At 38.7% G+C, this 21590-nt stretch overlaps 1 protein-coding gene across 3 annotated transcripts in view; it reads right to left on the bottom strand.

Annotated features, from left to right (window-relative positions):
* The window catches only part of thsd7aa (thrombospondin, type I, domain containing 7Aa), a 176621-nt gene that overhangs the window by 81533 nt on the left and 73498 nt on the right, over positions 1-21590 (bottom strand). For all 3 annotated transcript variants that reach the window (XM_014019217.1, XM_014019215.1, XM_014019216.1), the window contains exons 3-4: positions 17183-17431; positions 6709-6890 (exon numbers count right to left, since the gene is read on the bottom strand). In XM_014019217.1, coding sequence (XP_013874671.1) covers positions 6709-6890; positions 17183-17431 — 431 coding nt within the window. The remainder of the gene's footprint in view (positions 1-6708; positions 6891-17182; positions 17432-21590) is intronic.

The following is a 21590-nucleotide window of genomic DNA, read 5'->3' as shown; positions in this document are numbered from 1 at the left end:
AGGAAGGAAGGAAGGAAGGAAGGAAGGAAGGAAGGAAGGAAGGAAGGAAGGAAGGATCTATGGCTGGATGGATGGGTAACCATTTCCACCATGAGAGCACAATCAGTAATTACATTTGTAGTAAATTAAAAATATTGGTCCAAATTCCTTAAGCCATTGGAACTTTTAATAAAATGCTATTAGATATCAAAGTTATGCACATTTTGATGTGTACTACTGTTTGCATGGTTTGAATAAATAGATATGCTTGTTTAGATTTTGTTTTAAAATAGTATGTTTTAGTATTGTTTTTACCTGCCACAGGGACTGAGGATGGAAATTACTTGATAGACACATTCTGGTACAGTATGACTTTACTTAATTTGAGTTTGTTTGTTTGTTTGTTTGTTTGTTTGTTTGTTTATTTGTTTGTTTGTTTGTTTGTTTGTACATGGTGCATAGTAAATAAATAAACTAAACTCAAGTAAATTTGACCAAAATAAGGACTGGGAGTTTTTGGAGCTTATGTTTTATATGAACTGATATACCAAATTTATTCATTCATTTATTCTTCAGAACATAATTAGAAACATTTGCCTTTGAGTAAAATGATTGGTATTAGCTAAACATATTACAAGATCTATGAGACCCAAGTTTCACCCAATTTTACTGCAAACAAATATAGTAAAATAAACAACATACAATTTATAACTGACTGCCACCTACCTAATAATTGTTGACTTGAATCATTTAAACTATTAGTAAATTCCTTTCACCTTGTACAAAGGCTTTCACACTATTTAAATGGCCGACAGTCTGATCCACTATTGAGCTTCATTAACAACATTTATAGAACAGCAGCCTCTTTGTTCTCGTCCTCATTGTGTGAGCTGCTCTCCCTGAACTCAGGAATGGCTGATTAATGGTAATGTCCACATAAACTCTTTGTGTCAATATCTCAGTGCCAGATGGTGTACATTTCCATGTGCAGGGTTTCCAGCCACCAAATTAGGTAACCCTCAGCAGCCGCCTCCCTTTGCTGTCATGTGGCAGGTGCCAAAAATAACCGAGTGCCAAAGCTCCTGTCCAGCTGAGGACCCCTGCTCTGATCCAGCAGAGGACCCCTGCTCTGATCCAGCAGAGGACCCCTGCTCTGATCCAGCTGAGGACCCCTGCTCTGATCCAGCAGAGGACCCCTGCCCTGATCCAGCTGAGGACCCAGTTTAATATCAAAATCATTTTCAATGATTAAACTCAGCTAAGAAATGGGTTTTTACTTTACATTAGGATTGTTTTAAAAAATAATGTGACGACATTCATAATCCTTTTAATCAAGGTTTTTTTTTTTTTTATTATTTTTTAACATAAGCCACAAAAACGAACAGACTTACACAAAACAAAACACACACACACCCAAAATCCCTCCCATCCCTCCCCGCCTATACCGGATCTATTGTCTGTACATGAAACCATTTTGTATTCATGTATCAGTAAATACAAAGCACAGGTTTGTGTACAAAGAACCAATATTTGACCATTAGACAAAGTTATCTGCTGAATTTTTTTCTACATACGATATAAATGGCTGCCAAATGTCAAAAAATTTGTTTACAGATCCCCTAACAGTATATCTAATCTTCTCTAAATGAATGTAAGACATAACTTCTCCTAACCAGTGACCGTATACTGGAGGATGTGGATCCTTCCAACAAAGAAGAATAAGTCTTCTAGCCAGTAGAGAGCAGAAAGCTAACACCGTCCTCTGATGTTCACTGAGGGAAGCCTCTGCTGGAGCCACCCCAAAGAGAGAGATGAATGGTGATGGATGAACAGTTCGTCCAAATAGTCCTGAAAAGGTATCAAAGATGCCTTGCCAGTATCCATGTAACTTTGGACAGGACCAGAATGTGTGCAGGAGTGTGGCAGGAGATTGTCCACAGCGATCACACGATGGATCCAAGTCCTTTTTGAATTTGCACAATCTGTCCTTAGACCAGTGTAGACGATGTACTACCTTGAATTGAACTATAACATGTTTCACACATATTGAGGACGAATATATATTTTGAATAATTTTTTGCCAAACTGTGTCTGATATGGATTCCTCCAAGTCCATCTCCCACTTGCCCTTCAAAGAATCTAAATTGGAGTCAGAAAATGAGCTGAGCAGAGAATAAACTCTGCTCGTAGAGCGTTTTGTTACAGACTTACACATCAGAATCTCATCTATAAGAGAAGTTGGGGGCGTAGAGGAAAACATCCAGAGCTTGACATTACAAAATGTCTCAGTTGTAAATACCTGAAGAACTGTGACTTATGGATGTCAAATTTCTGAGCTAACTGTTCAAATGAGGCGAACTTATTGTTTATATAAAGATCATTTAGAGAAGTTATTCCCTTTAAACTCCAGGTATTGAAAACAGAGTCCATTAGTGAAGGAGCAAACATATGGTTATTTGAYACTGGAGCAGACAATAATAATTCTGTACTTTTAAGCGACCTCCTGCACTGATTCCAGATTTTTATTGTGTGAGTTACAACCGGATTAGAAGTATAAGTTGAGATAGGTTGATTAAACAGTAACCGGGAGCAACATTCATAATCATTTTAATTTGGTTCCTTGTTTGAGTGAGATTAAAATATTGTACATAAATATTCAAATACAAATAAATGGTATGAATATATGTGTTAAAGGGACATATTATGCAGCTAAATCTTTCTTTTTCACATTTAAATCATTCAGTTGTGGTCTACAAAGCGAACTGTGATGCTTTGATCTGAGTTCGTTATTGTAGCTCCACAAGCCCCTCTTTCACCAGCTCTGAGGTGTGCCTGACTGCATCTCATTTTAGTGCTGTGTCTTTAAATGCAAATGAGGTGTATAACTTCATAAAATTCAGTTTTAATAGGAAAACGTTAAAAGTAAATAAATAAAAGCATTAATACTTGGGTTTAGCTCTAGTATCAGTACTTGTAACTGCATTTTATTTAACATCTCATTGCAACTAAAGTTTCTTCAGATAAGTTGTTTAACTTACATTTTCCGGTCCGTCATAAATTTCCAAACTTCATCATTAAAAGGAAAAAAAATCTGCTGTAAAAAAAAAAACTCTGCCGGCTTTGTTTTTCTGTTTAATTTGCTGATGGAGCAATGAATTCTGCGATACCATCGGCCACGTAGGATCGTCAGATGCAGCCCACGCTTTAGTGGTTTTGTCGGCTTCATGCGTAGACGCCAATGAATTGGGACAGCCAACGGTGCAGGGAAGTGACATAAGCAGCCGACAAATGTGGCCAACATTGGCTGCAAGTCATGAATTGAGACACAGCCTGAGTGATCACCATGTTCGTCCATTTCTTTTAGTTTAATAGCAGAGATTTGATTAAGTAGTGATGGACGTATCACCAATCTGGAAGTCATGGAGCAAACCAAACCAAACTTGTTAGAAGCCGGAGTCACCAAACAGCGATTAGCCATCTTTTCTACACACCCTAAAAAGGGGTGAAAGAGGGGCTTGTGGAGTTACAATAAGAAGGAATTCTGACCAAAGCGTTGCAGTTTTACTTTATTTAGACCCCAACGGAATTATTTAAATGTGAAAAAGAAGGATTTAAAAGCAGGATATACATGTTTTCCTTTATTTATTACAGGGACAGTGCATGTTAATAACATTTCTGTAAATTATGCCAGAATTAGCCAGAAGGCTATTTTTCACCTGCAGTCCCTAGACAGATGGTAAAAGTCACCCTAAAATACTGTATTAAATGTAAAATTTCATAATTAAAAAATAACAATTACAATACACTTCAAAATACTCCAAACACTGTAAGCTAAAATGCATATAAAAACACATAAACCAAATAGTAGAAAACATCAAACAACACAATAAAGTCACACATGAGACAAGATGGCAGCAGAGCTAGTTGTGATCTAATGTTGGCAGCTCTGATTATCAATAAGCCATTTCTCTAATGTGTTATAGTTTGAATTTCTAATGATCATAGGAATCCCATATGTGTACCATTCAAGTGTGCAGTTTTTACTAATGAAAATATAAAAAGGCTGGCAGAAATGTTTCCACTGTTTTGGTGTTTCTGGCAGGAAGTGAGTTTCAAAATGTCCACTTTGTAACATATATGAAAAACCATTAACGATCTCCCTACTTGTTTAGATGAAGTGCGAATGTAAAAATTACAATATTTTTAATGTATTTATTTTTATTCAAATGCTACAATTTCTTAATAGATTTCACATGTTCTAGTAAAATATGGAGATCTGAAAATCAGTACTATCTGTTTTTAGTGATGCTTTACACAGCAGGTTTTTTGGAATTGGAGTTTCAGAAAAAACTTGGATTTGGATTTCTAGGGCACAAAGGCTTTGTGGGCACGAACAAATCAGATTGATATATCATTGGTTTTGAAAAGCTCAGCATCTCCTATCTACATAAGTTAATCAGAAACTGAGTTTTTCAGATTTAGAATGATCTCATTCAAACTGTTCATGTTCGGACAGGAGATGTGTTCGCAACAGAAAATCTTTTTGTTTTTAATCTGAGTAGTGTGGATGCCGTCTTAGACTTGAATGGAAAAGTTTTCTTTTCTGCCAACAAATGCTTCATAAAAGTTGTGAAAACATGTTTGGAATGAAGTCTGACTTTGGTTTGCCGCATACAGCCTCCAACTCAGACATGACATGCCAACATAGATGCTGTCTGCAAGCAAGACGAGACAGAACCGAACAGAAGAAGGTTAATGTGGTTCTTCAGTGGAGCTGGCAGAGCCATTTTTACTCCACCTACACATTCAGCTCCATCTTTCATCATATACAGTATATCCTCTTGGACATCTTCCCTTTGAAGATCTGGCAAGTTGCCTCAATCAAACCACCGTCCTCCATGTCTTTGTGTTTGACCCAAAAACAAGTTCAATGGCAACCATTTAAAAAAAATGATGATGATTCATGGGTGGTTTTGGGTGGCAAAGGGAAAACGGTAAGTGTGAAACCCACTTCTTTAAACTAAATTGGTAATAGGACATGTTGGCATGAAGGAAAGTCACTAGTTGTGAGCATAAAATCTGAATAATCTTAGCAACAGATGCCAGTTTCACCAGCCATCTGGACTGAGACTCACTGTGTCTGGGCTGGATGTGAATTGGCAAACTACCAGGCCACTTTATGATCCATGCACTTACCACCAGTTTACACAGAAGCTCATATTTTATCTTTTCTGTGTGGTATTAGTTTATTCATGTGAGTTGACGCCAAATTTGTGAAGGGAAAAAAATGGCCTCTCCACTCAGAGTCTAATCAGATTATCCAAAACTCAGCTTTTTATTCTCTGCAATCAGCTTCACTATCAAAAACAGATTGAATTTAGTCCTGAATATTAAACAGAATTAGATAACTGGTGTTTAATTGAAAATATGAAACAATCTCTTCATAAAAGTAATGTAACATGCATTATTCTTAGACCTAACATTAATTACTTTATTTATTAACTTAGACATTAATATGAATAATTACCTACTTTTAGATCAGCTTAAAACATTACATTTACTACTAACTGTTCAGCTCATGTAAATAAAATGTGTCAATGTGAATAGGATGAAATCAACCTTTCAAAACTGTGAAACGTGTGTTCCACAAAGTTCTGTTTTAGTTTTACTCTTTACTTTTTTTTGGCTTGTAAACTATTAATTTATCTGAAAATTGGTTTTCATTAAACTGTGTCAAAACCAGTGGAGTATCCAGAAAATAGTTATCAGATGGGTCTGATTGAAAGTGGGTGGGGCCACCACCAGCAAATTAAACCCAGCTTGTAAAACACATGGAAACTACAAACTGTTTGGCTTCTGACCCACAAAACATCAACAGAAACTTGGGACTGTTGCAATATAAGTATAACAAGGTTTATTTTAAACCAAAATTAGTATCTTTTCTTTTTAAATATTGCAAAACATATTCAACTAAAATTATACTATACTTAACTATTGAGTTATTTGGATAAATAGTTATCAGATAAACTTTATAAATGAACTAATTAACTTTTTTTAGTCAAAAAGGTTGAATTTATTTTTGTTAAACCAAAGGCTCAGCAGTAATTCAATAACAATATGTATCATAATAACCAACTGATCAATACCAATAGAAAATATGTCCAATAGAATATTGATTTCACTGAACTCCGATCCAGAACCGTACACCATTCTGGAGGATGTTGGCAGAGGAAACTTTAGTTGCTCGACCTCTCAGTCTTTACAAACAAACAAATCCAATTGGACCAACAGAATGGACTTCAGACAATAAACATAAATAACAAATTCTATATAATAAATCTGTGACGTACAGTCAGTACAGACAAAATGAGGTTCGAAAATCAAAAGTAGTTTTTTAATTACTTAATGCGATCAACCATTTCAAACAAAACTGTCTACATTTCTGTCATTTTTCCAATTGTTAAGCTTCCTATTTGTGTATAACTACAGTGCAATAAACTACTGAAAAAGTGCAGTTTTTTCATAAAATGTAGGAATATCTATAAAAAAGGCCTCAAATCATTTGTTATATCCAAGTGTGTATCTACATAAGTACTTAATACGTGAGTATGTTGTAATATCTGTAACCAACCATGGGTGTTTCAAATGTTGAATAGATACTAAAGAAAAACAAAAAATACAAAATAAAATGAAATAAAAAAAGAAATAAAGGACTTTTGAAAAAGTTACCTTCTTTGCTCTTCAGTGAGCTGAGATTGGGTGGCGTGTCAATGTTGGCTTGCACACAATAGACCTCCCGAGTCTGGATCCCACCGCCACACAGCCCTGTTTGGTTTCCACGCCGGCGGTCTTGCTGACTCAGCAGCACATCCACCCTGCACTCTGTCCACTCGGTGGTCTTCCAGTTGTAGCTGACGACAAACAGAAACACATGACGGGTCAAGCTGAGACACAGCAGCTGCTTTAATAACTAAATAGAATGCAGCTTGTAAACAGGACCATAATGGTTATTTAATGATGCCCCAGAAGTGTTCAGTGTTTGAGTGAAGGGTGTTGCAGGTGGAGGATCCGTTCATACTGAGTGAAGCAAACTTGGCACGTTCAGTTTAGCTATTAAGGGATCATTTATGTCGCTAAAACAAACTTCTAACTGTTTTAATCATTTTAATAAACAGTGATGGATATGGGTGGTAGTGACTCAGGTTTTAGAGTGTTCCGCATCAGAACCCGTTTTAGTTCAGTCAAAGACACATGGACTTTTGTTCAAACTCTAAGTGATGTTTTACTTCTTGATCTTGTACACAAATTAGATGTTCATGGATTAGAATAAAAAATGCATTATGTTTGGTGCAAATGTGACTTATTTGTGTCGATACACAGACACACAAGATGCTACAAGCATGGCAGATCTGCTATGTAGTACAGTTTGGGGATTAAATATCAATACTGTACATCCGTATATTTCTTCTTTGTTCCAATAATATCACTTTATATATTAAACAAAAGGCCTGAAAGCAGGTTTGGTTTTTTTAAAGAGTGTGTTTGAACAATCAAAATCCCTCTGTTCAGTTCTGTTAGTGAATTATAACACCTTCAGCACCACTTATTTGTAGCTTTATGTACTAAATATTGTTGAGCATGTAAATTACAATTCTTTTTAATTATCATTGTTGTATGTAGTATTTTCATTCCACCCTGGGGGAAAAATTAAATAAATCATTAACATCCTTAAATTAATATGCAATTCTTGCCCATGATGAGTGGATATAAACCTTTAGACCCCAACTGTAGCTGAAATAATTGCTCCTACAGCTAAAGTAGACATGATTTTAAATCCATCCTTTTCACATTTAAATCATTCAGTTGAGCTTTTGTAAAGTGAAACAACAGTACTTTGATCTGGAATCCTTCTTATTCTAACTTTACCAGCCTCTCCTTCAGCCCTCTTATGCTGTGTGCCTCAAAGCAGCTGGTTTTGTTACTGTTCCTTTAAGATGCTTCAAGCCCCACCCACCACCGGCTTCTAGACCGGTCCACTCCAGTTTGAGAGAGGGGTTAGCATTTTCTAGCGGTGCAGAAACATTTTATTTACAGTTTAATTAACAGATGTCAGCAACAGAAGACTTATCCATTCAGCCTTACATGTTGGAACCAGAGTCTGACCCAAAACCAGAGTCTGACCCAGAACCAGAGTCTGATCTAGAATCAGAGTCTGACCCAGAACCAGAGGAGAATTAAGATGAGAAAATTATAGTTGGTAAATCCAGACCTTATTTGGCAATTCCACCACAGATAATTTGACATAAAAGTTCAGAAAACATCAAATACAATAGAGAAAAATGAACAGGCTGAAAAATATGACTCAAACAGAATATAAAGATATATTTGCAGCACCAGGAGAGACTAAAATCAACTTTTCTGCCTCCTAAAGACTCCAAGTCCATAACAAAATGTATTTAACAGCTAAAAAAGTGGATTTTGCAGATATGTCTCATTTAATTGTCAATAGTTTTTTTCTCAGACTGGCCAATGAGGACATACTGTCTCTAGTAATGGGGTTAAAGTTTCTGAAACCAGATTTGATCCAAATCACTGCTCCAGCACAAGAGGGGAATCTTTTTTCCCCATTCTGTAAAGGATTGTAATCTACTTTTGCGTTGAGATTAAACTATCTTTGGAAACTAAATTGAGTATACAAGCAGATGTGGCCTAGCCTGGTAAAAACCAGAACCTTGTCCTTCATTTTGCTTCATACGAGGGTCTGGACTCATTTCTATAGAGAAGCGATTCTTGCTGGAGGTGTGGCCTCTGCTGAGGTGTGTATGTGTTGTCGCTGTGAAGGAGGCTAAGCTAAGAAGCTAACCAGAAACTGCATGCGCAGTAAACAACCCTACTGAGAGGAGAAAAGTACTGAGCCGAACGAGACGACTGTGAATGAGAGCTGCTGCTTTGTCAGACAAATTTATTTTAATTTGTAAGCCTTATCAACACAGACAGACTGGCTTCATTCACTTCCTCCATTGCCGTATGCTAAAATAACTAGCAGACACTGCACAGAAAATTGACGCCATTCAAAACTCCTCCTTCTGTTTGCTGATTGGCCCAGGTAAAATAAACTACAAGCAGACACTGCGCAGAAAATCGACGTTCTGTTCTTTGATTGGTTTGGCTAAAAATCTGCCACAAAAACATGTACAATAGGTAGCCTTCAGGCCCAGGCCGCCCTTGAAAAAGAGATCCGAGATCTCAATGGGACAAGCCTGGTTAAATAACGTGAACGGTGACGCCGGTTGAGGCAGATGGCCGCCTGTCCTGAGCCTGGTTCTGCTGGAGGTTTCTTCCTGATTAGCAGGGAGTTTTTCCTCTCCACCGTTTGCTCAGTACGGGCCACCATACCCCGCTTTTGCAAGTCATCAYCCCCAAATGGTGATTAGTTGCAACGAAAACGGGCACCTTGAAAGTCTTTGAACTTGAAGTAATCCAAAGGCAAAAATGGTATACAGTAATCCCAAGGGTAATCCAAACTGAGAACTTGCCATAGCTAGAGTTCTTTCAGTTCAGTATTTTTTTCAAGACGAAAGTAATTAAAAACAGAAAAAAATTTGTATGATCCCCATAATGTTTGTGAATAACTCCCATTGCGGCACAGCTTTAAATCCAAGGAACAACAGAGTCTGTAATCCACTGGATGCAAAGAATTGTAATCCACCAAGGAAGAAGTATAATCCACACGGGTAATTCCTCCACACGGGTAATTCCATACGATTGTTGTGGATGATCTGGAGTCAACCAGTTTCAGGAACACCATGAAGAGGAGTTGATTTCAGGAACCCCCCTTTTGCGAGTCGCTCTCTGGAAGGTTGCCGTTGAAAGGGGACCTTTGGATCGAAGGTAGAGATCCCTTTGCAGGAGCCAGGAAGAGACCACTGGAACACTGTGAAGATGGGTACCACCAGGAGGAGAAGGTTGAGAGCGTTGAAGCCTGGTCACCTTAGCCGAATAGGTGGGCCATCGTGGAGGTTGGGTGTTGAGTCGTCTCCAGCTAGTGCTATTCCGGTTGCTATGTGTTATGCATTTATGTGGTTATAGGCTAACCTTAAGTTGGGATTTTACATTAGACTAAACCTATGTGTGCCTCTGTGGTTAGCTATCATGTTTCAGATAAGCTACAGGTAATAGTTAAAGGGTTGTTGCTTTAACTAAGGGGTAGATATAAGTGTCTATATCCATGAGAGACTAAAGAGGGCTTCTGTAAGGAAGGCCTCAATATCCACATAAATTACTTATTCCTCCAATCATAACTCAGTTAACTTAGACAGTGTATACTTCTGTAGCTGTCATTAAAACGAACGATTTTAGATTTTCAAATTTTGTTTCCCCTATCATTTTGGGGTCAATGTCGAGACTCATTTTGAAGATTAGATAGCCCACCTGATTGGTGTTGTTTCGAGCAGGGTTGAGGTGAAAACAAAGGTGTGGTCAATGTAGGTTACGGTACCTAAGGTAGCATTAATCTACATTGCCCTATAAATAAGTGAGATATATCAATCACTGCATGTTGGCATAGTCAAATTTCATATTAGACTTCCATTCATTAACAGCAATACAAAACCTCGATTTCTTGGCTGTGGGTGCTCAGAACCAGTACAATGCTATTCACCATCTCACAGTGATGTTTTTTTCTGTACCGAACAGATTACTAACAATGAAAGGTTTCGAACATACACACATCAACCAAGTTGTGGCTAAGCAATAATATGTTAAAATGCTTTAACTCACTCTGCTGGACAAGCCAAATAGTGTTTATTTAGCTGGTGGTTATGACCTATTTGAAAATCTTTTAAGACTTAACTCTAGACTTAGTGTTTCTAAGTTTTACAAGAGTTTCCTCTTTTAGATCTGTTTTAAAGACCTATTAACCTTTTAAGGGTATTTTTGATTGAAGGGTGTTTTATTTAGTGATGAGATTTTGATATTTTGTTAGATTATCGAACATCTTGCAAGGTTTGATTTGGTTGCGATGGACCCATTTAACGATTGGTTCTTTTTGTCCTTTGCTGCTTTTGATCTGGTAGACAACTGAAGATAGTTTGTCTGTTATCAGGTAGGGTCCAGTCCACCTGGGCATTAGTTTGCGGGCAAAAGTTCCAGTCCTGGACTCTCTTTGTCCCTGTGTTGGAGCGAACACACAGTACCAGACTTTTTCTCCCACCTGGAGCTCTTCGTGAGAGGCTTTTTGGTCATAGTATGTTTTGTGTCCCTCCACGGACTTTTCAAGGTATTTTTGAGCAAAAGCAAAGGTGTTTTTTTAGATGTTTCTCCAAATCTTTCATGTACTGTTGTGTGGTGTAGGCTGTCACCATAGTGGTGTCACCAGGTTGGTACAAAAGATGTATGGGGAGCGTCATCTGTTGCCCAGTCATCATCTCGGAGGGAAAGATGTCTATGGATTTGTGTGGAGTGGCCCTGATGGCCATGAGGACCAAGGGGAGTTTCACATCCCAGTCCTTGTGGTTTGGACCTACATACTTCTTTAAAATACTTACCACAGTTCTGTTTGCTCTCTCTCCTTGGCCTGATGCCTGTGGGTGGTAGCCAATATGGAAGTTGGCTTTAATGCCTAGCGTCTTCCACAGTTCTTGCATCACTTCAGCTGTGAAATGTGTCCCTCGATCTGAATTCACCCTAATGGGCAGTCCAAACCTTGCGAACACATGGTTCATTAAAAATGTAGCGGTGGTTTGTGCTGTGTCATTTGGAGCTGGTAGACATTTGACCCATTTTGTGAACGCGCAAGTTACGGTGAAAAAATATTTATTTCCTCTAGCGGATTTAGTGATAGGTCCAACCCAGTCGATCTGCAGGTCAGACCACAGGAATGTAATCCCTCTGTTCTGCAATGGTGCCCTGTGAAGTGGTCTGGTCGGTTGGAACTGGCCGCACACCAGGCACCCTTCAAYATAATCTTTTACATCCTTTTTCATCCCAGGCCAGTAGGCGATCTGTTTCAATGCCTTGAGTGTGGCCTTATTACCCTTATGTCCTGCGGACAGAAGATCATGGTCATGAACTAACACCACCCCTCTGTGGTCATGAGGAACCACGAACACAGGTGAAGAAGTCTTCTCATGAGTATGAGTTAGGATGCCTTTGATTAGTTTCAACTGTTTGCATGACTGATAGAGCGATTTAAAGTCTGGATCGGAATCCAGTGCCTCTTTTGATGGGGTATTTTTGTCTGGGTCACTCAAGTACAGTACCATGGAGTTGATAGCAGGATCTAGCTCCTGTAGCTGTATGATGTCGGGGTCAGTCAGGGAAGGTGCCATTGTGTGTCAGAGTCGGGTCCAGCGGTTGAGCTGCCGCTGACTCAGATGCAGTTGAGGTCTCACTCACCTGGTCTCTATTCTCGGGTGAGGGGTCAGTCGTGCCCTCTGCAGTGTCAACTGCTAGGCACTCTGTGTCCCACTCAGGTGGGAGGGTTAATGGCGCTGGTTCTCCGGTTCTGGTCCAGACTGTTCTATCCACCCAATCTGCCTGTGCGTTGACTCTGTATAAGAGGTCTTGGCCAGCTAGAAATGGGATAGCGTCCAGTGGCGCCACATACACTGGGTGTATGAATGTCATCCAACTGAGCTGTATCTGTATCAAGGATACAGAGGATAGAGTGGTGTTGTTCTCTGCAAAAGCTTTTATCTCCACAGAGCATTGCTTCTGGGTGAGTTTTTATTAGCACGTTTAGCAGCTGCACGCAGCTCCTCAAACAGTTTGTTGGATAGAGTGGTGTTGTTCTCTGCAAAAGCTTTTATCTCCACAGAGCATTGCTTCTGGATGAGTTTTTATTAGCACGTTTAGCAGCTGCACGCAGCTCCTCAAACAGTTTGCTTGACATAATCGTTATGTCCGACCCGGTGTCTTGGAGGGCCTCCACCGTGACTGCATTCTCCAGGCTTAGTGTCAGATAAAACTTCCTTGCGAACCCTTTTGTGTTTAGGTTACAAAGAAAATCTGCGACCTCATGCCGCCTACGCATTCTCTTGTTATGCTGGTCAGTCTGTTTGTCCTCTTGGTCTGTTTGAACCGTCAACACAGTGTTGGTCATGTTTAGGTCCCCCCCCCCCTTTGTTTAAGGATGTGATTTCAGTGTCTGTTTTACACATTGAGTCAGTCCTTACCGTCGTCATCGTTGTCTTTCTTTTTGAAATCTTCCAACACACGACACATTTTTTCCAACTCTGCACTCAGATATTTGTAATCATTTGTGTTGTCAACCTTTGTTGACTTCTTGCCCTGTTCACCACGTTCTGTCCTTGGTGAAGGAGGGTTAGATTCTTTGTGTAGTAGTCTGTTTTGAGGCCACCCACGATTGTTGGGAAAACTTTGGTACCCGTTAGTAGGTTTTGTTTTAGGACTTGGACCCCACGGTTGAGGTCTCTGGTCGCTTTTTTGGTTTTGATTGCCCCACCTTGGTTTCCCGTTAGCACTTTTATTTTATGTTTTGGTAGGTTGAAAGTTTTGTTTCTTTTTACCTTGTTTAGGAGGCGGAGACTCTGCTTGAGCTCCCTCCAGCTCTAAATGAGAGGATTTGGCATTGTTCATGTAGATTTCTGATTCTGTCTTTTGTGTTTTCAGTTTTTCAAACGCTATGATCGCCCAGTCTGTTAGTTGTTGAATCTTATTGACTCGCCAGTCTGCGAGTATGCTTAGTTGAGCACTTGTGTCTTTGTGAAGGTTCTATATAAAGAGAAATTTAAAGCCTGGATCCTCGTCCATAAATGGTTCGTTTCTGTTACCAAAATAAGCTTGCAAAAGCTTATAATAGTACTCATTAGGATGCTCATTTCGGCCTTGTTTTTTGGGTTCAGCTGATGGATAGCAAGGGGGTCCCGTGTTGGGGGTGTACTCTCTTTCTAAGCTTTCACAAAGAAGTGTGTAGTTATTTTTTTATTTCCTCTGGTTGGCGATCAATGAAACTGTTTACCTTTCTGCTTGATGTAAGCCTGAGAAGGTAACGTTTGTTCTCTATATTAGCATTTGGGTAACTCTCAAGGTAAAAATCAACGTCCCGAAGGTAGGCCCTGGTGTCATATGAGCCTGTTGGACTTGGATCGAAAGGTTTGATGTTTTTTGAGATTTTGTCAAGTTCACGGTCAGAGGGAGGACGATGGTACATTGATCTCCCCTCCTGTCCGGACTCTCCTTGTCTACCCTGATGTGGTTGACCTGTTCGATCCTCAAACAATGGGTTCGGGGGTGGGGGTAAAAGTGGGTTTCCAGGTTCCTCTGGTCCGGTGTAATTGATTGGTGGGGGTGGAAGTAGAAATGTTAATGGTGCTAGACTGCGATGACGTGGTGTGCCAGTAGCTTGGAGCCAACCTGTCTGTGCCTGCTGGCCACTCAACAATGGAATGTTGCACTCCAATGCTTCTGTGTACTCCTGATAGGTTTTACGAAACTCTGCATGAGCTTCTCGTTGTTGTCTGAGAGTTTCTCTTGCCTGTTTATTTTTTTCTTTTTCTTGGTGAAGTTAATTTTGGATCACATGTAAATACAGTTCTTTTAAAGGAGATTATTTGTTTTTGATCTTCAAGGCCAACATTGGCCTGATTGAGAGCTCCTGCAACTTCATTGAGATGAGATTGAAGGGTTTCTTTTTGTTTCATTTCATCTATAACTTGTTGCTTAAGTTTTAAGTTTTCCTCGTGCAACCTTTTCATCTTCTCAGAGTCAGTGGTTATGACATGAATACTTTTTTTCTGATTTTGTCTCCTTGGCTATTCTTTCAGCAATCAACCAGATATTAATACACCTGTCAAGATGTCTCTGGTATAGGATCCTTAATAAAATGTCATACAGATAAGCATGCATGCGAACAAATTATAAACTGGCTTCCACAGCAGAGATTATGGATTTAAACATAGCTTTCAGCTATAAATGAGAGAAAAAAAACGAACTGAACTAGATCTGACGTTATAACCTTGAACAGCCGTAAATTGCTTATTATCTTCAAATAATTAATGTTATTGATATAACTACAAAATGACAGAAAACGACAAAATCTGCAGCTTTTTGTTATTTTCTGAGCACCACTCAACCATAAATCACCTTATAATAACACTTTGACTATTGCCAACATGAAGAAAAACGGTGTTTTTCCACAGTGCACAGAAGATAATATTTTAATGAGAAAAATATTACAAGTTACCATTAAAAATGGAACTGTACGGAGCCACCAACATGTAGGAGGTGAGCTTAAGGTGAATTAAGCTTCTCCCACAAGGTACAGTATTTCTCATTATTTGTTAATATCTTGACTGTGCAAAGTGAAAAGTGACACAGTAAGTGGAGCATTCAGACGAGTTCGATTTGATTCATAATGACTATGCAATCATTTATTTACACAAATTAAACTGATCATATGTTACACTTGATTGAGGGTATTCCAATAACAAGCGTCAGAGTTAAATGGGGTAAAACTCGCGTCCGACTTTCAGTCCACATTACTCAGATTACTTATATAGAACAGTAAAAACGTTATTTCTGATGTTACACAACCAAACAATTTTACTGGCACTTTTAGCTTAAGTTTTGGCAAATCAAAGAAATAAGAAAGAGGAGAACAGTAATGTTAGTGTTTCTACTACTTTTACTTTTACCAAAGTGTGAGACAACCGGAACTGCACATCTTTTCTCGACTCAGGTCCACAATATACGTCACTCCGAACATGTCAGCTTTTACCTGATGATGGCTTCTTAAGGCACCCTCGAAGTAGAAAAAACTGGCTCACCTCCGATCAGCCAGAGGACTGTTGTCGTCTCGCTTACCGGTCATTGACGAACCGGTGTTATTTTTAGGTAACTTTGTGTTTGCTTCAGTCCAAGCCAGAAAAATTCAAGCCGTATCCGGTTCCTCCTTCAAAATAAAACATCTCCCCATTGGGAGGTATAAAACACACTTAGAGGCTTGGAGCCTCGGGTTGGAACCACCGACAGGCGTGCCGGGTCCCTGGCTGTGAAATCCTCCCTAATTAGCTCATGGGATCAGATTTTCAGCCAAAGCTGAGGTTTCTCCAGAAAGAATCACAGCTGTCTTCCTAGGTTGGAATCAGGAAGAAGAGTGTGTTGCTCAAAGCCGTCCGGGTTATTAATAAGAATGGACGACTTTGGTTCCGCCCTCAGGCTTAGAGATGAGTCAGAGAAGAAAGATAGAGACTTGCCAGTCAGGCACCAGTCAAGGTTAAATTCTGTGGTTGTACAACATCATGATAATCTCTTTAGCTTCTTTCTGATAGACTCTAAAAGAAATCRCTGCAAAACCTTTATGATGATTAACTAACATTTCTGTTTTGTAATCAGCTTTGAACCATTCTTTTAGTCCAGATAAATGAAAGATTTTCTCAAGAAAAATCCACAATTATATTACTGTGTTCACAGTAAAATAAAAACAGTGATTTACATAAAAACACAATGAAAACATTGTAATCAGATTCTCTGTGATTTTTTTTATACCATTAGAAATCTTTAAGGCACGGTAAGAGAAAAAAAGTGGTTCCACTTTCCTGTGACAGGCATTATCATGATTTAACAAATGCATAAACATTCTTAGTTAAACAACAAATGAATCAYRAACAGAAGAGATTGTTCTGTCCATTATCTGATTAAATCACGAACAGAAGAGATTGTTCTGTCCATTTTCTGATTAACAGAACTGAGGGGTTCTCTTCCATGGTTAGAATGACCTGTCATGGCCTAAATAGAGTTCAGTTTGTGACAGAGTTCCTGTCCTCTCGTCAGGCCTGGCCGAGGCCTGCTTAGAGGCAGTAAATCGTGTTTCTTCACTCGAGGTGACCCCTACAGGAAACTGTGATGAAGTGATTCAACACAGTCTGCTGGCTTCTACTTTACATTATTCTTTTTTATGTACAGTGCCCTGAGACAATGCATGTTGTGACTTGGCACTATATAAATAAACTTGAACTTGAGCTTGAATGAATGAAAAATCCTTGTCTATGGGAGAAATGTCAGACGGAGCAGAGAAGCGAAACTAGAATTGAGCAGAACTGCATAGGAAGGCAAGGGCCAGGCAAAACTTGGCCCATTAGGTTTGATTTTGAAATGTTATGTTTGACTGTTTAAAGTAGATGTATGGCATGGGGCTACTTTGTTTCTTAGTTTACAGCTATGAACTCTGTTGGATACTTACACGATGCATGCTGGGACTGCATCCCCCAGCGGGCTGCATGGTTCCCTCTCCTCTAACACGGGGCAGTCTGTTCCGCCGCCAATTGGAAACTGGCTCACTCCTCTGGTGCGTATGCGCTCCCCTTTGGGTCCGTTGGGGTCATAGCAGTCTTTGGAACAAGCTGACCATTCAGACCACTCTGTCACATCACAGTCTTTGGGAATCACACAGGCCTGGAAGGTCACTGGCAGGGCTTCTTGAGAGCAAAAGCTGAAAAATAAATCAAATAAAGGTTTTACTGCTATTTTTCTTTTAGCTGCTTCCTTCCGCAGGGGCAGCTACAGTGAGAAACATTGTCAATTGTCATTTTACCTCACGTCAAATGTTCTCCTGGACAAAACCTGGATACAAACTAACATTGCATCACTCTAATGTAAATTAATCTTCCAATAAGCTGCCATTCTTTGAATGCTTTCTTTGATTTTGTAGGAAAAATGTCACAGTTCTTACAAAAAGAATTAAAATGCTCCGCTGAGTGCAACTTCTGCTTATTAACCATAGACTGATTTATACTGTGTATTTGTTTATTGATAACTGTCTTGGTTTTGGTTGTTTGAAACCCAAAGTGCAGACTCATGGTTCTGGTCTCAAGTCTCCAAACAGGAAAACAGATTTTTTTAAAATAAAACAAAATGCTGATGTGGCAGCAAAGACTACAGACAGATCTTGTGGGTATTAAACACAACAGCAGTGTTGGGTCAGACACATGGAGAGCTCAATGCAGAATCTAACTTGTGGGGAATATAAAGACGAGACTAACAAACCAGAATAACAAACACCTGGGCAAAAAGACAAGGATCAGGTGTGAGTGGGCGGGGCAGCAACAGAAACAGAATCAAACAAAGTGAACATTATGACCAAAACCAAAAATAAAAGCAGATATTTAAATTATTTGCTGAAAAAAGAGTATATTCCCCCTACGATTATTTGCTTTGTGTTGACCTAAAATAAATTGAAGCATGTGCACTGTATGAAATGTAAAGCATTATTCGAAAAAGAAAACCACGGTAAAAATGCACTGATTACAAAGAAATACGAGGAAAGGAATGAAAGTTGTGCAACCAGTTTGTCTGGAACAAAGAAAATGTTAATTTCACAAAAAAAACAAATAAAATAATTTAAAAAATGTGTGGTTAATCTGGCATTTGGTTTGTTTTTTTACATTCACTGCTTCAGACTCTTGTGTCCAAATTCCCAACCTGAACGTTCTGAGCAGACTACGACCTACTGTGGTGGTGTCATCCCATATAACACAAAAGTAAGGACATTTGTGTTTGATAGATTATTTATTTGCTGTGACAGTGCTTGGGCAAATTTTTCATGTGTACAACCCACATACTCAGTTCTACTGCTCATCCCACAAATGCATGTTCCTTACAAATTTGGCACCATTTAAATGGGGAAATTAACAGGTTAAGATTTATTCCCAAGAAGTACTATTACAAGAAAGAAATAATCTACCAAACACAAATTTTCTTATTTTTTTGTAGTATAAATGCCACCATCACTAAGGAATGTAAGAAAATATCAATACAATGAAATATCAACTATCACAATAGTTCATTTTATGATGCTGTGTCGATTTTTAAGGTTTAAAATGGAAACTTTCATGCCAGCGGTTCATTTTTGTTGTATAATTTAGAATCCGAACACCAGCTGGCAGCTGTCAGTCAGCCATTTGGCTCATTTACTCCTAAAGAGCCAGAGTATAATGCTAGCTTAAGCATTAGCATTGTGTATAAATGTTAGCACTAAGTACAGGCAGCTGAATATGAGCAGTTTAAACTGACACCTTCTGCATTCAAATCTGAGGTAGGAATGCCAACCTTCCAGTATAAGCCGGGATGTCCCGTATTTTTAGCTGTCACGTTACGGAAGGCAGACATTTGTCTATAGTGCCCTGAGCTGAATGGAATCTCCAAGGGATGGTATTGAAGTGACCATTGTATTATGATATATCATATACTATATCCAACCCATTCTCACTCCCAAGTCGTCACATATTGACGCTTTTCCAAGGTTCCCTCTACGTCCGATTTTGACGCGCCGGGTACCCCCGTCACGTCAGTTACTGACGAGATGGGGCGAAATCTGTTGTCATATTTTCAGAAAGTGTAGAATATGCGCAAAAACTACCGTTTCGAAGCCTGAAATCACCTTTGTTCACTTTAGACATCCTGTCCCTGACCCTAGTACCTAAAATTAACCATTTTTAGAAAATGTAGGAAATTCACGTCAACATGTTCCAAAGCCTGAAATTACCTAATATTCACCATGGACATCCTACCCCTGATCCCAGTACCTAAACTTAACCATTAATGCTGATCCCTCATGTTAACCTCAGACCCCCAACCCAAAGACCCCTGGTGGCGCAACCCGGAAAAGCCGCGGGCGTCAAGGACTGACGCGAGGGGGGTACCCGGCGCGTCAAAATCGGACGTAGAGGGAACCTTGGAAAAGCGTCAATATGTGACGAGTCGGGAGTGAGAATGTGTAGCTATATCATATCGTGTAATGATATGTATCATATCCCCAAATTCTTGCCAATACACAGCCCTAACCATCACTATGCTTCTCTAAGGCCCTCTACACCCAGAATGACAACATTTCTGCACAGGAAGCAGCGATGTGTCAGAAGATCAGCACAACACTACTGCCAAGTATCGTGTCTGTTCTAGGCAGTGATGTTTGGATCGATACTAAAATAAATGCCAATATAGGGTATCAAGTGTAAAATAAAATGTTAAAAAATTTCACTAACACATTTTCATTATTTAGCTCACTTTGAGTGTTAAAAATTTCCACTAACATTTTATTGTTTCATACCTAAATGTGAACTTCAGCATTTAAGGTTTAACTTTTACATTTAAATTTAAACATGTAGATTTAGGATTTAATAGTTAAATCTTTCTTTTGACATTTAAATTTCATATTTAGTAAAAATTAATTAAATGTAAGAACAGTGAGCTAAATAACAAAATGTTAGTGGAAAATTTAAACACTCAAAAAGTGAGTTAAATAATGAAAAAATATGTTTTAACCTTTAATGTTATACCTAGGGCTTTTAATTTTTTTTAACATTTCATTTTATACTTGGCGCCCCATACATCAATACCAGAACGTGATGCTCCAAAATTGATTCTAAGATGAAAATATCAATACTTTTATACTGAAAATCAATGGAAAGTAACTAAACTAGTTAAATCTATACGTGGTTGGTGGAAATTACTTTTTCTTTCGCCATGCGTAAGCGCAGCGGTATATGCTTAGTCACTCAGTCTGTTATTTACATGTTCAGTATTTTCATGTCAATATGTTCATGTAATGTAAATTAAGAGAAGTTTTCATTTTTATAATAGTTCTCAGTAATTAATCATTTTTAATGGTTTTCTTGTTTTTCCTAATTTTTAAAATTTTGTTTAAACAGCATTTTCATTGGTTTTTCTGTTGTATTAGCTTGGCTATATTGTAAATAAAGTTGCTAACTCAGTATACTTCTGAATTTAAAATGAGTAAATAAAAAAATAGATTTACTTGGCACATTAGGTTGGTATGGACGACACCAACCTGAGTTTTACTCTGTATCAGAATCAGAAAGGAAATCATTGGTATCAAACATCACTAGTTCTAGTTTGCTTCCATGACCTCGTAATGTTTACAGTTGTAGCCTGCAAGTAAGTCCTAGTTCCAATTCTTGATGACCAGATGAGTAAGTGGTGTACCACAAACTGGTCCTAATTTATCCCCCAAAAAAACTTTCCAGTAATAACATAATTATATATAAAATTCAAACTATGTACATATTGACAACAATTATTTAAAGGGCAGAGTCTGAGATTACTAGTTTCATGTTTTGGCTTCAACTCCCTATAATCCCCAAAGTAATATGACTCACTGTAGATATGTTTGATCCTGTGCTATTTCTAACATAATACATTCAACACTCTAAAGTAAGCCTCTTTAAAGCTTCCAGCCATCTGTGCAGTCAGTGAGGCTGGAAACACAGAATACAGATATGTGGCTCGCTTTTCTTTCAGCCGTTACAAGAAAATCCATCACAGGAGGCTTGGTTTTCTCAGGAAGTAATAGATGGTGCTCAGTGGCCTCTTTTAGAGTCGAGCGAGCACATAGAGACAGAATAAGGCCATTCATCTGTTACAGAAGAGCATGGCTCTGTGACACCCCGTGAACTTGAGCTCATGTAAAGAGACAGTGGATGAGTTTGGATCCATCTCTGTGGCTGTGTACACAAAAAAATATACCATCAATAAAATAATATGGAACGTTGCCGACTTGAAGGTAAATGCTATTTTCTGGACAATAAGCTTTATTCTAAGTGAGAATATTCAGGAACTATATATATATATAC

This window comes from Austrofundulus limnaeus, unplaced genomic scaffold (genome assembly GCF_001266775.1).
Source record: "Austrofundulus limnaeus strain Quisiro unplaced genomic scaffold, Austrofundulus_limnaeus-1.0 Scaffold212, whole genome shotgun sequence".
NCBI lineage: Eukaryota > Metazoa > Chordata > Actinopteri > Cyprinodontiformes > Rivulidae > Austrofundulus > Austrofundulus limnaeus.
Note: the sequence above shows the minus strand (reverse complement) of the source record. Positions and strands in the feature narration are given on the sequence as shown.